Here is a 15,068-nt window from a genome sequence, read left to right as displayed (position 1 = left end):
GATTCAAAGTAAAAGGGTAGAAAATGATTCTCCAAGCAAATAACATCCACAGAAAAGCACATGTAGCCACATTTGTATCTGACAAAATGGATTTCAAGATAACAAAGATAAGAGACAAAGATGGATACTTTATAATGATAAAGGGAACTACATCAAGAAAACATAACACTTCTTAATATATATGCAGCCAACCAGGGCGCACCAACATATATAAAACAACTACTCACAGAGCTAACGGGGGAAACAGATCAAAACACAATCATAGTTGGAGACCTTAATACTCCATTGACAGCTCTAGACAGATCAACCAAACAGAAAGTCAATAAACAAATATCGGCCTTAAATGAAACACTAGACCAAATGAACGTAATTGTCATTTTCAGACCCTTTCATTCCAGAACATCAGATCATACATCCTCACCAGTGCACATGGAGCATTCTTAAGGATAAAACATATGTTGGGTTACAAAACTAGCATCAACAAATTCAAGAAGACTGAAATTATACCAAGCATATCCTCTGAGTACAATGCCTTGAAAGTAGAAATCAACTGCCAAAAGGAAGTAAAGAAACCCACACATGCGTGGAGATTAAGTAACATACTACTAAAAAATGACTGGGTTAAAGAATAAATAAAAGATAAGCTCAAAAGACGTATAAATGAGAATGACAATATGACATGTCAGAACTTCTGGGATGCAATGAAAACAGTAATAAGAAGGTCATTACAGGCCTATGTCAAAAAACAAGAGAAATCCCAAGTAAATAACCTAACATCACATCTTAAAAAACTAGAAAAAGGAGAATAAAAGCAACCCAAAGTCAGCAGAAGAAAGGAAATAATAAAAATTAGAGCAGAACTGAACAAAATAGAGAACAAAAAGACTACACAAAAAATTGATAAAATAGCCCTAACTGGTTTGGCTCAGTGGATAGAACCACATACTGTAAAAAAAAAAAGCAAGAGATCAATGATCCTGATCATTGATGTCTTTCTCTCTCTCCCTCTCCCTTCCTCTCTAAAATCAATAAAAATATATATATATTTTTAAACATTTTATTTATTTATTTTTAAAATATATTTTATTGATTTTGTACAGAGAGGAAAGGAGAGAGATAGAGCGTTAGAAACATCGATGAGAGAGAGTCATCGATCAGCTGCCTGTTGCACATCCCCTACTGGGGATATGCCCGCAACCAAGGTACATGCCCTTGACCGTAATCGAACCTGGGACCCTTCAGTCCCCAAGCCGACGCTCTATCGATTGAGCCAAACCGGTCTCGTCAAAAAATATATATATATATTTAAAAGAAAACCCCAATTGGGGGGTTGAGGACAAAAATGTGATACCTTAATCAATAAATTTAAAAAAATTAATTTTTTAATTTCTTTAAAACCACCAGAAACTTACGTTCACGTTGACCAATGCCAACCCAATAAATTTAATAAAAAACAGATAAATCTTTAAAAATCAATGGAAAAATATCCTCAGGTGAGGATGAACAAACAAAATGAAATGTATACTTGAAACGTATATTATCCTATTAACCAATATCACCCCAACAAATTTAACTAAAAAAAAAAAAAAAAGCACTGCCAGTTTTGCATGTCGGCCTCCAGACTAAAGAGTTGCGGTTCAATTCCGGTCAAGAGCACACACTTAGCTGCAGGCGCAATCCTGGCCTAGGTCAAGATGAGTGCGGGAGCCTACCAATCAATGTGTCTCATATCAACGTTTCTCTCTCTCCCCTTCCCTTCCACTCTCTTTAAAAATCAATGGAAAAATATCCTTGGGTGAGGATTAGCAAAAAATAAAATAAGAACTAAATATACAACATCTAAAATAGCAAAACAAACACCCCCCCAAACACACACACACACACACACACAAAACACACACACAAAAAACCACAGGCAAACAAAATGACTTAATTTACAAGCTTGGGACTGCGAATCCCGCCTACTGACGCGCGGGAAGGAGAGCACACCTGTGCTGCCTCTGACCTTGAACAGCTGGATCCACCGCTTCTGCTCTGTCTGGATGCACTGCTGCATCTCGGCGCTCGTGGTCACCCCGATGCTCTGGAACGCGGTGATGTACTCTTCCCGGACCTCGGGCTTGGTCTCCGGGTAAGCTAGCTTGATGATCCCGAGGCAGGCATCACGGAGGCAGCGGGACAGCACGACCAACTCTTCCAGAGTGAAAGGCATCAGGGATGATTGTCTCTGACCTGCGGCTGGAAAACACGCCAGCTCCCATCACAACTTTAGAAAAGTTCTCTACACACTGACAGCCTTAGAAGATGAAGACGTCCCCGTCCTCCATGGGCATGGAGAGGAGGAGCCAGGGGGCCAGCAACAATTGGATTCCTCAAGTCTCACCTTCTATGGGGTCCCCGAAGAACTCATTATCATGTATGGAGATCAGAGAGTGACTAAACAAGGAGCTGAACAGGTAGAAGAGTGGGATGATGCGGCTGGAATCTTCAAAGGACATGGGAGAGCCCCTTGATATCACCTGAAGCAGCGGCACCATCGACCTGAGTGGGGCGAGAGAAGACACGATACCAGACAACACAATCAGGGAATTCTCATTCACGGGGGCCACGCATCTATCTCAAGGGAAGGTGAATTCTAATAATGTAGGCGAATAACAGACTAAAACGCAGGAACTGACTGGCCACTCTGAACTCATGGCCTGAGTCACTGAGAGTGAGCCAGGCCCAAGGACGGCCCTCGGAGGAGAGCGGCAGTACGCAAGGCCACCGTTACAGACCCACGTTTACTGTTATGTTGAAGTGCCTCCTCCCCCCTCTATTTAACATATTCAACAAAGCAGACCATGAAAAACTATGGAGCTACTTGACATTCAGGAACAGAGGTGAATCCCAAACCCCGTCAGAAGCTGTAGGAAGGTCTCCCCTTTTCTACCCTGGGCCCTGTTTCTATCATCCAAGTTCAAGTTCATCTCCCAGCTGTTACTGCTCCTGCTCTTACGAGCAGTCACTGACCACACAGAGCAGTCTAAGGTGAGGGGTCCTGAGAGCAGTTTGGAATCTCCCCTGTTAAGGGCTGTAATGTATTACACATACTTCACTCCCTCCAATCTGTTCCCTTTCTCTCATGGTTGAATGAGGTTCCATGGTCCCCTACAGCATGTCCAGTCAATCCTGGGCAATGGAGGCTGTAGGCGCCGTGAACATCTATGTCCACAAAGACACACTAGCTGAGAGGTGGCCAGCTTTATACAGATGATTGGACACTTGGCTCCTCTCGCTCAGGGTCGACTGTCCCTGACACTGAGGCACTAAAACAGGACCCTCCTTTTTCTGCAAACCACACTGAAAAGCTTGAGGTCAGAACCCTCAACACGAGACACCTCGCTCATCTAATACATCACACCCAACCACACTGCAGAAGACGGGATGCTCAAATGCCGGACACTCCCCCTCACCCCCAAACATTCCTTCCTTCACTTCTTCCCCCTCTCCTCCAAAGCCCAACAACCAAAGGAAACACAACTAAAGAAACACTCCTTTTTGTAGCCTTGCCTAAACCTAGGCCTTCCTTTCCTTGTGGGCTGGCGTGAGCCTCAAGTGCAGGTGCATCCCAAGTTCTGTCCCCAGTAAACTGAGTCATACATGGCACCTTTCTGTGTGACAGTGTGGAGGGGCCAACTTAGACCTCTGACAGAGGAGACATTCCTTATGGGAACAGCCTAAGGCAGTTTGCATAAATATTCAATTCTCTACCTGTTACTCATTCAGTTTCAATATGTAAAGATTCTTGCCTTCAAGTGACATAATGATTCAGGTAAGAAAAAAAATAAATTATTTCAACATAAAGTTTTAAAAACTAACTTCTACCGTATTTGGTATCTTTTAATATTTTGTAATGGTACTAAATTTGCTTCAGCTTGGCCAGTGTAGCCCAGTGGTTAAACATCTAACTATGAATCAGGAGGTCACAGTTTAATTCCCGGTTAGGGCACATGCCCAGGGATATACACTCAATCCTTAGTGGGGAGCAGGCAGGAGGTAGCCAATCGATGGTTCTCTCTCATCACTGACATTTCTATCTCTCTCTCCCTTTCCCTTCCTCTCTGAAATCAATAAAAATGTTTTAAAAATTTGCTTCAAATCTGTATTTTCAATCTCAAAAGCACAGGCAAGTCATAGGGAACAAAGAAATGTCAAGTCTCTGACTTCCAAAAATGACTAAGATTTTTAAGAGAAATTTACTCTCAGATAAAGCCATACTCTTAATAATACAGATGAACAACTGTAAAATTGTTCTTTTTGTGAAATTACTTCTTTTTGTGAAATTGAGACCATCTAGAAGTTACCTTCTAATACGAAATAAACTAGATATAAGCAGTACCTAAAATACTATATAGTATTTATTACTTGCCACTTCCCACATCCTTAAGCTCAATTTCTAAGTCTGGGATACATACCCTGTGATCATCTGTGTTGTCATTGAGGATATGAGAACCCAAAGGTGCCTCAGAAACCTGGCGTTAAAGGCCAAGCTGTAGAGAAGCCTAAAAGGAATGGGAGAAATAAGTCAGTAAATACTTGCTCAATATATTTCTTCCAAAAAGCTGTGAGCTGAGGATACTGTCTATATTAACCCCTCAAATGCATGTGCCCCACACCAGGCTGCAAGGCACCCTGCCCTCTGCTCCTGAGCAAAGACCCTGAGCTGTGTCCAGAGATCCCACCAGAAGATAGCTGAGTTTGCTTCCTCTGAGGAGATGTTGCAGGATGTTAATATACTAGAATAGTATGCACTATACTAGAGGCCTAGTGCATGAATTCATGCACAGGTGGGGTCCCTCAGCCTGGCCTGAGATTGGGGCAATTGGGGCTGTCTCGCCCAGTCCTGATCAGGGCCAATTAGGGCCGGCCAGGGAGAAGGACTGCAGGAGGTTGGCCAGCTGATGAGGGGGAGGGACCATGGGAGGTTGGCCGGCTGGGAGGAGGGACCACAGGAGGTTGGTCAGCTGCAAGAGATTGGCTGTGGGAGTGCATTGACCACCAGGTAGCAGCTCCTGCACTGTCTCCTGGTAGTCAGTGCATGTTATAGCAACTGGTCAACTGGTCATTAACAGTTGCTTAGCCTTTTATATATACATAGACTAGAGGCCTGGTACACAAAATTAGTGTATGGGTAGGGTCCTTAGGCCTGGCCAGTGATCAGGGCTGATTGGGGTCTTCCAGCTACTTACAGGAGCTGCTCTGGCTGCTGACTGGGGCCTTCCTTTGTTCTATGCTGCCCCCTGGAGGTCAGCGCATGTCATAGCGAGCAATCAAGCTCCCAGTCAAACTCCAGAGGGGACAATTTGCATATTAGGCTATTATATATATAGAAGATACAGATTATTACTACTAATATACATTTTAAAAACTTTAAATATTTAGTGACTAATTTTAAGTCACCATTTATTTTTATTTATTTATTTTTTTAAAATATATTTTATTGATTTTTTACAGATAGGAAGAGAGAGAGGAATAGAGTTAGAAACATCAATGAGAGAGAGACATCGATCAGCTGCCTCCTGCACACCCCCTACTGGGGATGTGCCCGCAACTAAGGTACATGCCCTTGACCGGAATCGAACCTGAGACCTTTCAGTCTGCAGGCCGACACTCTATCCACTGAGACAAACCGGTTTCGGCTTAAGTCACAATTTAAAAAATATAGTTTTTAATCAATTTCCGAGAGGAAGGGAGAGGGATAGGCTAGAAACATAAATGATGAGAGAATCATTGATCGGCTGCTTTTGGCATGCCCCCTAGAGGGGATCCAGCCGGCAACCCAGACATGTACCCTGATCTGGAATCGAACCCTGACCTCCTGGTTCATAGGTCGATCCTCTACCACTGAGCCACACAGCCAGGCTAAGTAACCATTCTTGAAATAAGAAGCCCTCTTGTATAATATCAACTTCATTACAAACTAAAAACTTTGTGGCTCCTTTAAATTAGCTCTGTGTACACTGCATTTCTGTAAGAGGACACACTTTGGAATCACATATTACAGCACAAACATCTAGGAGTGCAGGAGTCAAGCATGAGACTGGGGACAGCAGAGAAGGTTAGGACAGGGCAGCGGGGAGTGTGGCCTGGGAGTACAGCTCTTGCTTTAGAGCTACCCTAGAACAGCCAGGAAAACTTCGGGGCATTTAGTCCAACGCCACTAAGCAACGTTCTCGTGAGAAAAGAAGGGGCCGAACCACTTCAGCACTAAAGGCCTTCCCAGCTCAAACAAGTGGTGATTCTACACAGAGTATTTATCTGCCTCAAGTACACTCAGTGTCAAAGTGCTAACAACACCACACAACCCACAGCATGCCACCTGGGTGAGTCTCAAAATTTAAAAATAATTGGAATAATGAAAAAAGAATTACAGATAACACAGTAAGTCACAGGAGATCTGTAAAATAAACCATGTCACCAAACATGAGAAAGCCCTGCCATGAATGTCCTGAAAAATCCCACCTAAATTCATGTCAGAAAGACCACCCCCACCCCCATGACACCAAAAACATCCACCACACACCAAGTACATAAAAAAATGTGTGCTCAAATTTTAGTTTTCCTGACTTTATGGAGTTTTACATGCTAGAAGGAAACCAAACAACTACAGAGAAAATAAGAAAAAATTGCATGAAAAATATGAACTTGTAACGTAAGAGAATTTTACAAGGTATTATTTCCTTGCCTTATTTTTCCTCAGTAAAAAAATTGAATTCTTTTTAAAAAAATGTATTATGTAGTATAATTTTATAGATATCAGGATTTTTTAAATTATGGTAAATATATATACTAAAATTTAGCACCTCAAAAATCTGAAAATTCCCATATTTGCTCTTTCTAACAATAATACAACAACAAGGAAAAAGAATATGAGCCATATTTCATCCCATCCTCTAAGAAAGAACCAAAATTAATACCTTGGTTTAAATCCTACACACAGATACTTTGTGTACATGTGCAAACACAATGGGATTCCCTAACATATTTTCTTGTCACACACCTCTCATAAAAATTACAATTAACATCTCTCCACATATATTTGAAAGACCATATTAATGGCTATACATTTCCAAAGTTATATTTCAAGTTAACTTTGAGACAATTACATTTCCTAAATTAACCACTCAATAGACAATAAAACAAATTTACTAAACAGGTCTATAAATTATTGAAGGTTCTTTACATACCCTGGGACATATTAAAAACTATCAACTAAGATCCTAAGAAATCCAAAACACCAATCAGAAAGAATATCTGCACCCCTATGTTCACAGCAGTGCAAATTACAATAGCTAAGATCTGGAAAGAATCCAAGTGCCCATCAGCAGATGAGTGGATAAAAAAGCCGTGGTACATTTATACCATAGAACACTGGGCAGCAGTAAAAGAGAAGGATTTCTTACCCTTTGAGACAGCATGGAGGGACCTGGAGAGTATTATGCTAAGCAAAATAAGCAAGTCAGAAAAAGATAAGTATCACATGATCTCTCTCATATGTGGACCCTATTTTACAAAATAAACTGATAAACAAAATAGTTCCAGGGACATAGAGGTATGGAACAGACTGTCGAATCTCAGAGGGAAGGTAAGGGTGGGTGGGAAGAGATTAACCAAAGAATTTATATGCAGAGAAAGGAAGATGGTGGCATAGGTAAATGCCTGTACTTGCCTCCTCCCACAACCACATCAAAATTACAACTAAAATACAGAACCACGACCATCCAGAACCACTGGAACGCTGGCAGCATACAAGTCCTACAACTAGACAAGTAAAGAAGAAAGCACACTGAGACTGGGAGGTGGTGCAGAGGCGAGGATGGGCTGGTCCGGCACCCACGTGTGCCGCTTTTTTCGTCGGGAAGTGGATCATCTCTGTGGAAGCCACCGAGGAGCAAGGGGTCCCAGCCCCACACCAGACCTCCAGCCCAGGGTGCCAGAGCTGGGAAAAGAAGTCCATACGAGCAGTAACAACCACAGGCTACAGAAACCAGTGTGGATTGGGGCTCAGGGACACAGAGGCTGCTGGAGACCCAGCTGCTCCTCTTAAAAGGCCGGCACCAGGAACTGAACTTACAAGGTCCTGCTTCCTCTGAGCTCCAGCACCAGAGCAAGGCTCTCTGGGGAAGACAGACACATACGGGGAGGAACTGGATTGTCTGGCACCAGGGCAGGAACTCGGGGCAGCTTTCTCTCAGACAGAGGTGTTCTCAGACAGAGCTGCTTGCAGGGTTCATTGTTCCTATGCTGGGATCTCCCCGGTGGCAGGGCTGACTAGCAGCCATTTCTGCTTTCTCTGCCTGGTGATTCCCTAACACCCCAACTCATCCAATTTACAGCCCCACCCAAGCTGTGTACAACAGCTTTTGCATATGAATTAGCTCAGGCTAAAATCTCTCAAATTAGCTGCAGCTGCGTCAGGGAGCCCCACACCTGTCAATAGAGGGCCCAAGACACAGCACCAGCCTGCCTTGCTTCATAGCTGGACCTCAGCTGGGCACTACAAACCTGACACAAAGAGGAGGAATCTGCAGATCTCTCTGTAGCTCCTGCTGGGTGGCACAGGCAGTGGCTGACTATGCACCTCCCTGTGTACCCAGTGTCAGTATGAGACCAAACCAGATTACAACTCTACACACCCATAAGTGGCACACTCAAGAGGCAGACTCAGTGAGCATCAAAGCCCCACTGAAGCAAGGCCTGTTCCATAGCGTGTCTCCTTCACAGCAGCTCTCCTACTGTAATCACGGCTGGACCTCATAGCCAGTTGGTCTGAAGGTCAATTCCTCCCAGTGACACCAACAACAATCAAGGCTCAAATACAAGACTTGCTCATAGCCCACCAAGGGGTGCACCTAGAGTGCCCTGCTCAGGTGACTGGGGAGGCTGAGCCACTGGGCCCTATAGGACACCTACTATACAAGACCACTCTACCAATTCAAGGAGACATACAGGTCTACCCAATACATGAAACAAACACAGGGAAGCAGTCAAAATGCAAAGACAAAGAAACATGTCACAAATGAAAGAAATGGAAGAAAGCAAACTACTGGATATTGAGTTCAAAACCAGTTATAAGATTACTTAAGAATCTTTTTAAAAAACAGACAATGGAGCGAGGAAGGGGCAAGAGCCAAGAAATGCAGCAACCTCAAGGAGCTGGAAAAGGCAAAGAACAATCTTCTCATGATCCTCCAGAAAGTAAGAGCATTGACATCCTTGGACTTTAAGTCCCAGAAGACTTATTTCCAACTTTTCACCTTCAGAGCTATTGCCTGAAGAAAAGCCAAAGAAATTGTCTTAGTTGCTCCTGAGGCCAATGACGGATAAAGGAAAGACAGATGGATAATTTCCATAGCAGCACCAAGATGGATTTCATCGCCAAATGTTTAGAAACACCATAAAGTAATGAAGAATCTATCTGTGACAATATAAATGAAACTGGGAAGATTAAAATGGTGGCCGAGTGGGAGAATGCTGCATGGACATGCTCCCAGGAACAAGCAGGAATTACACCTGAAATATGGAAAGGCTTTCTGAATAATCAACAGAAAACTCACAGGAGAGAACCTTGATACCCAAGGACGAAAGGTAGAGACCGCCATAGAAAATGGTAAGAGGACAGAGGTGCGAAAGGGTTGGCCAGGCAGGCACCCACAGATGGCAACTGAAGACCCAGAGAGATATCTCAGCTTGGGGGAGGGGGAAGAGATAGCCACTGAGAACTCTGGGATCTAATCCCAAAGCTGGGCTCCCCAGTAGACAGCACAAAACTGAGAAGGGTACCCACATAACAAGTAGTGGAATCTCTGCCAGGGAGTAGTAGCTAAAAGTTTGGGCACCCTCTTAAAGGACCAATGCACAAAAATTCCCTGTGGAGCGACCCACCATGTGCTCTGGTTGTGGGGGGGAGGGGAGGTGAAGTGGACTGGAATTGTGCAAGCAGAACCCAGGACTAGGGTTTTGGAGAATAGAGCTAAAAAGGCAGACACATCCAGTTTCCTGGGCTGAGTCATTCCCAACACAGTGGAGGACATCTTCTCTTCCCCCCCCCCCCACACACACACACATCAGCCTCGCCTGAGGGAAACAGTTGACACATCCTGTTGGAAAACACCCTGCCCTGAGGCAACTTCAGAGACTAAAAATAACAATTAGCCTCCAGGCAGAAGCAACTGTCACATCCTGTTAAAAAAAAAAACAACTTCCCCAAACCGGTTTAGCTCAGTGGATAGAGCGTTGGCCTGCGGACTGAGGGGTCCCAGGTTCGATTCTGGTCAAGGGCATGTGCCTTCGTTGCGGGCACATCCCCAGTGGGGGGTGTGCAGGGGGCAGCTGATCGGTGATTCTCTCTCATCGATGTTTCTAACTCTCTATCCCTCTCCCTTCCTCTCTGTAAAAAGTTCAATAAAATATATATTTTTTAAAAACAAACAAAAAAAACGACTCTCACCACACCTGAGGACTAGTGCCTGGAAGTAATTTCAAGTTGGAATCCTAGGAGCCTGTGGACAGAGGTGGTCTCTAGAGGCTTTGAGTCTTTGCCTGATCTAATTAACCAGGAACAGCATTTGACACTGTCCTGCACTAGAGTTTGAGAGGCATAGAGGATCTACCTAATACAAAGTAGTCACAAACCCAAACAGGCAGCCAAAATGAGGAGACAAAAAAACAACCTCCAAATAAAAGATAATAGCATTCTCCAGAAGAGATAAATAAAGCAGAGATAAGTAATTTATCTGAAGCAGAGTTCAGAGTAATGGTAAAGTTGCTCAACAGCATGAAAAATGATATAGTAACCATGAAAAAAGAACAGTTTGAAATAAAGAATGACATAACACAAATAAAGAACACATTGGAACGAATAAATTCACAGCAGATTAGGGTAAGCTGAGGATCGAATCAGTGAATTAGAAGACAGAATTGAAAATATCACTCAATTAAGAGAACCAAAAAGAAAAAACAATTAAAAATCAGTAGGACAACTTAAGGGAGCTGTGGGACAATGTGAAACATAACAATATTAGAATAGCAGTTGTGCCAGAAGAGGCAGAAAGGAATAGAGAAGATGCTTGAAGAAATAATGGTAGAAATTTCCCTAACCTGATAAAGGGAGAAGTCACACAAGTTCGGGAGACACAGAGAACCCCAAACAAGAATAACCCAAACAGACCCACACCCAGCACATCACAATTAAAATGGCAAAATTTAAAGACAAAGAGAATCTTAAAGGCAGCAAGAGAAAACTGTTACCTACAAAGGAGTTCCCATAAGGCTGACACCTGATTTTCATCAGAAACTCTACAGGCCAGAAGAGAATGACATGAAGCACTCAAGGGTAATGGAAAGCAAGGGTATGAGACCAAGATTACTATATGCAGCAAAGCCATTATTCAAAATAGATGGTCAAATAAAGAGCTTCCCAGACAAAAAAAAGAGTTCATCACCACCAAGCCAGCATGACAAGAAATCCTAAAGGGATTGCTGTAAGGGATTGCTGAGAAGAAACAGAGAGAAACCTAGCCATACAGAATTAAAATGGTTATAAATAAGCACATGCCAATAATAACCCTAAATGTAAATGAATTAAATGCTCCAATCAAAAGGTGAAGGGTAGCTGAATGGATTCAAAAACATGACCCAACTATATGCTGTCTACAAGAGACCCACCTCAGATCAAAAGACACACACTGGATGAAAGTGAAGGGATGGAAAAATTTTTCCATACAAATGGAAAAGAGAAAAAAGCTGAAGTAGCAATACTCATAGCTGACAAAGTAGACTTTAAAAGTAAAATAAGCCAGTGAAATAAGCCCATCAGAGAAAGACAAATATCATATAATCTCACCCATCTGTGGAATATAATGCACAACATAAAATGATCAACAAAAATAGAGTCAGAGGGAAAAAAATATTCTAGAATGTAATCCTGTTATTTTCAGATTCTTAATATTTCCTACAACTTTTGTGATATCATACCATGTTAGTATAGTTTTGGTAATATTATACTTAAAATATTTTTTATTCTTGAAATATTCTTTATTGCATGTAATATGTAAGATCATTTTTCTTGAAATGGTGTTTATTGCATGTAACATTATCATATTTAAGATTATTTTTCTTGAAATATTAAGATTTATTGCATATAACCTTAAATAAATAAGGACAAAACCAACAACAACAACAACAAAATCTAAAAACCTCTAGCAAAATGGAAAAGGACCAGTCAGAAATTAAGCATTTACTGACTGAAATAAAGAATAATATACAGGGATTTAATAATCGAGTAGAGGATTCTGAGAATCAAATCAACAATTTGAAATGTAAGGAAGCAAAAAGCACTCAATCAGAAGAACAAAAAGAAAAAAAGAATCCAAATATATGAAGATAGTGTAAGGAGGCTCTGGGACAACTTCAAGCACACCAACATTCGTATTATGGGGGTGCCAGAAGGAGAAGAGTGAGAGCAGGATATTGAAAACCTATTTGAAGAAACAATGACAGAAAAACTTCCCCTACCTGTGAAAGAAATAGACTTCAAAATCCAGAAAGTCCCAAACCAGAGGAACCCAAAGAGGCCCACACCAAGACACGTCATAATTAAAATGCCAAGGATTAAAGACAAAAAGACTCTTTAAAGTAGAAAGAGAAAAAGTTACTTTCAAGGGAGTTCCCATACATCTGTCAGCTGAATCCTCAACAGAAACTTTGCAGGCCAGAAGGGAGTGGCAAGAAATATGCAAAGTGATGAATAGCTAGGACCTACAACCAAGATTATTCTACACCAGCAAAGCTATCATTTAGAACTGAAGGTCAGATAAAGAGCTTCTCAGAGAAGAAAAAGCTAAAGGAGTTTATTACCACCAAAGGAGTTTATTACCACCACATATTATAGTATTATATGAAACTAGAGGCCCGGTGCTTGACATTCATGCTTGAGGGGGGTGGTCCCTCAGCCCAGTCTGTGCCCTCTCACAGTCACCCCTCGGGGGATGTCCACCTGCCAGAGGCAGGAGAGGCTCCCGCCACCACCACTGCACTCACCAGCAAGGAGCCCGGCTTCTGGCTGAGCATTGCTCCCCCTATGGCAGCGTTTTTCAACCGCTGTTCTGCGGCACACTATTGCCTCGTGTGCCGTAGGTGCAGACAAGACAAGAATTTTATAATTTTTCACTATTTTGTTTACTTAATATTTCATAATAAAGTAATTATAAAATACTTTCTTTGTGTTTATTTGATTCCCATTCAAGAGAATTACTTTATATATAGTCAATATAGGCACAGAGTTAAATTTTTTAACATTTTCTAATGGTGGTGTGCCTCGTGATTTTTTTCATGAAACAAGTGTGCCTTTGCCCAAAAAAGGTTGAAAAACACTGCCCTATGGGAGCGAAATGACCACCAGGGGGCAGCTCCTGTATTGAGTGTCTGCCCTCTGGTGGTCAGTGCATGTCATAGTGATTGGTTGTTCTGCTGTTCAGTTGATTTGTATATTAGCCTTTTATTATATAGGCTATTGAAGGGTATTCCTTAAGAAGGGGAAGAAAAAAATGGAACTCCCATTTGACCCAGTAATCCCACTCCTAGGAATATATCCCAAGAAACTAGAAACACCAATCAGAAAGGATATATGCACCCCTATGTTCATAGCAGCACAATCTACAATAGCTAGAATTTGGAAACAGCCTAGGTGCCAGTCAGCAGATGATTGGATCAAAAAACTATGGTACATCTACACAATGGAATATTATGCTGCCATAAAAAAGAAGGAATTCTCATCATTTGCAGCAACCTGGATGGAATTGGAGAACATCATGCTGAGTGAAATAAGCCAGTCAATGAAAGAGAAACACCACATGACCTCACTCATTTATGGATAATAAAGAACATTATAAACTGATGAACCAAAAGATAGATATAGAGACAGTAAAGCAACAAGCAGACTGTCAAATTACAGCAGGTAGGGTAGGGAGATCTGGGGGAGATAATAGATCAACCGAAGGACTTGTATACATGCATATAAGTACAACCAATGGACACAAAACTCTGGGGAGGGAGGGTATGTATGGGGAGGGGCAATGTTAAAATATGTACACAGATAATAATTTAATAAAAAAATGTAAAAAATAAAAATAAATTTAAAAAAAAGAAGGGGAAGAAGAAAATAAAAAGATAAAAAATATGAACAATAAAATGACAACAAATACATATGTATCAACAACTGAATCTAAAAATCAAAATAAATGAATAATCTAATGAACAGAATAAACTAGTGAATAAAATAGAATCAGAGACATGAAATGGAACAGATTGATGATTCTCAGAGGGTAGTGGTGAGAAGTTGAGAAAGAGATTAAATAAAGTTCTCATATGCATATATACATACTTATGGACTATGGGGTGGAGAAGGCCCGGGATGGGGCAGAACCAGGTGGAGAGGGCAATGAGGAGGAAAAGGTGGAAATCTGTTAACCGGGGAGGTCCCTTTTTAATTACGCAACGTACAACGGGCGCATACTCTTTCACTAGGACATGTCAGTACGTCACGCCCAGTGGACATAATTTTATATTATTATTTTTTTATTTATACTTAATTAAAATAAATGAAATATATATTTTTTCATTTATATATAAAGCACAAAGGAAAATACAAAATTACAAACAAATAGAAAAGAATACCAACAAAAAAATGGAAACATCGAATTAAAAAATTATAAATTTTACAAACAATTATAAAGATTACAAAAAATATATACTGTCCCTCTCAGGGCGCAACATATATTTCCAGAACGTATTCATAAGTCCTACCCGTTCCTGATATTGTTTACGTTTGACGTATTTATACGTCCCACTCGGTTAACAGGTTAAAATAAAAAAAAGAACCTGTATGCATATATGCATAACCCATGGACACAGACAATAGGATGGTGAAGTCCTGGGGGGGGCGTAGGGGAGGCGGGCTAGAAGGAGGAAAACAAAGAAACATATGTAACACTTTCAACAATGAGGACTTAATATTTTTTAACTAA

The 15,068-nt window shown here is 41.5% G+C and overlaps 1 protein-coding gene across 3 annotated transcripts in view; it reads right to left on the bottom strand.

The window, feature by feature from the left end:
• UBE3C (ubiquitin protein ligase E3C) overlaps positions 1-15,068 on the bottom strand; it is a 108,791-nt gene that overhangs the window by 51,229 nt on the left and 42,494 nt on the right. For all 3 annotated transcript variants that reach the window (XM_084897495.1, XM_084897493.1, XM_084897494.1), the window contains exons 11-13: positions 4,458-4,544; positions 2,384-2,541; positions 2,006-2,238 (exon numbers count right to left, since the gene is read on the bottom strand). In XM_084897495.1, coding sequence (XP_084753621.1) covers positions 2,006-2,238; positions 2,384-2,541; positions 4,458-4,544 — 478 coding nt within the window. The remainder of the gene's footprint in view (positions 1-2,005; positions 2,239-2,383; positions 2,542-4,457; positions 4,545-15,068) is intronic.

This window comes from Pipistrellus hanaki (genome assembly GCF_964339955.1).
Source record: "Pipistrellus hanaki genome assembly, chromosome: 10".
Lineage (NCBI taxonomy): Eukaryota > Metazoa > Chordata > Mammalia > Chiroptera > Vespertilionidae > Pipistrellus > Pipistrellus hanaki.
Note: the sequence above shows the minus strand (reverse complement) of the source record. Positions and strands in the feature narration are given on the sequence as shown.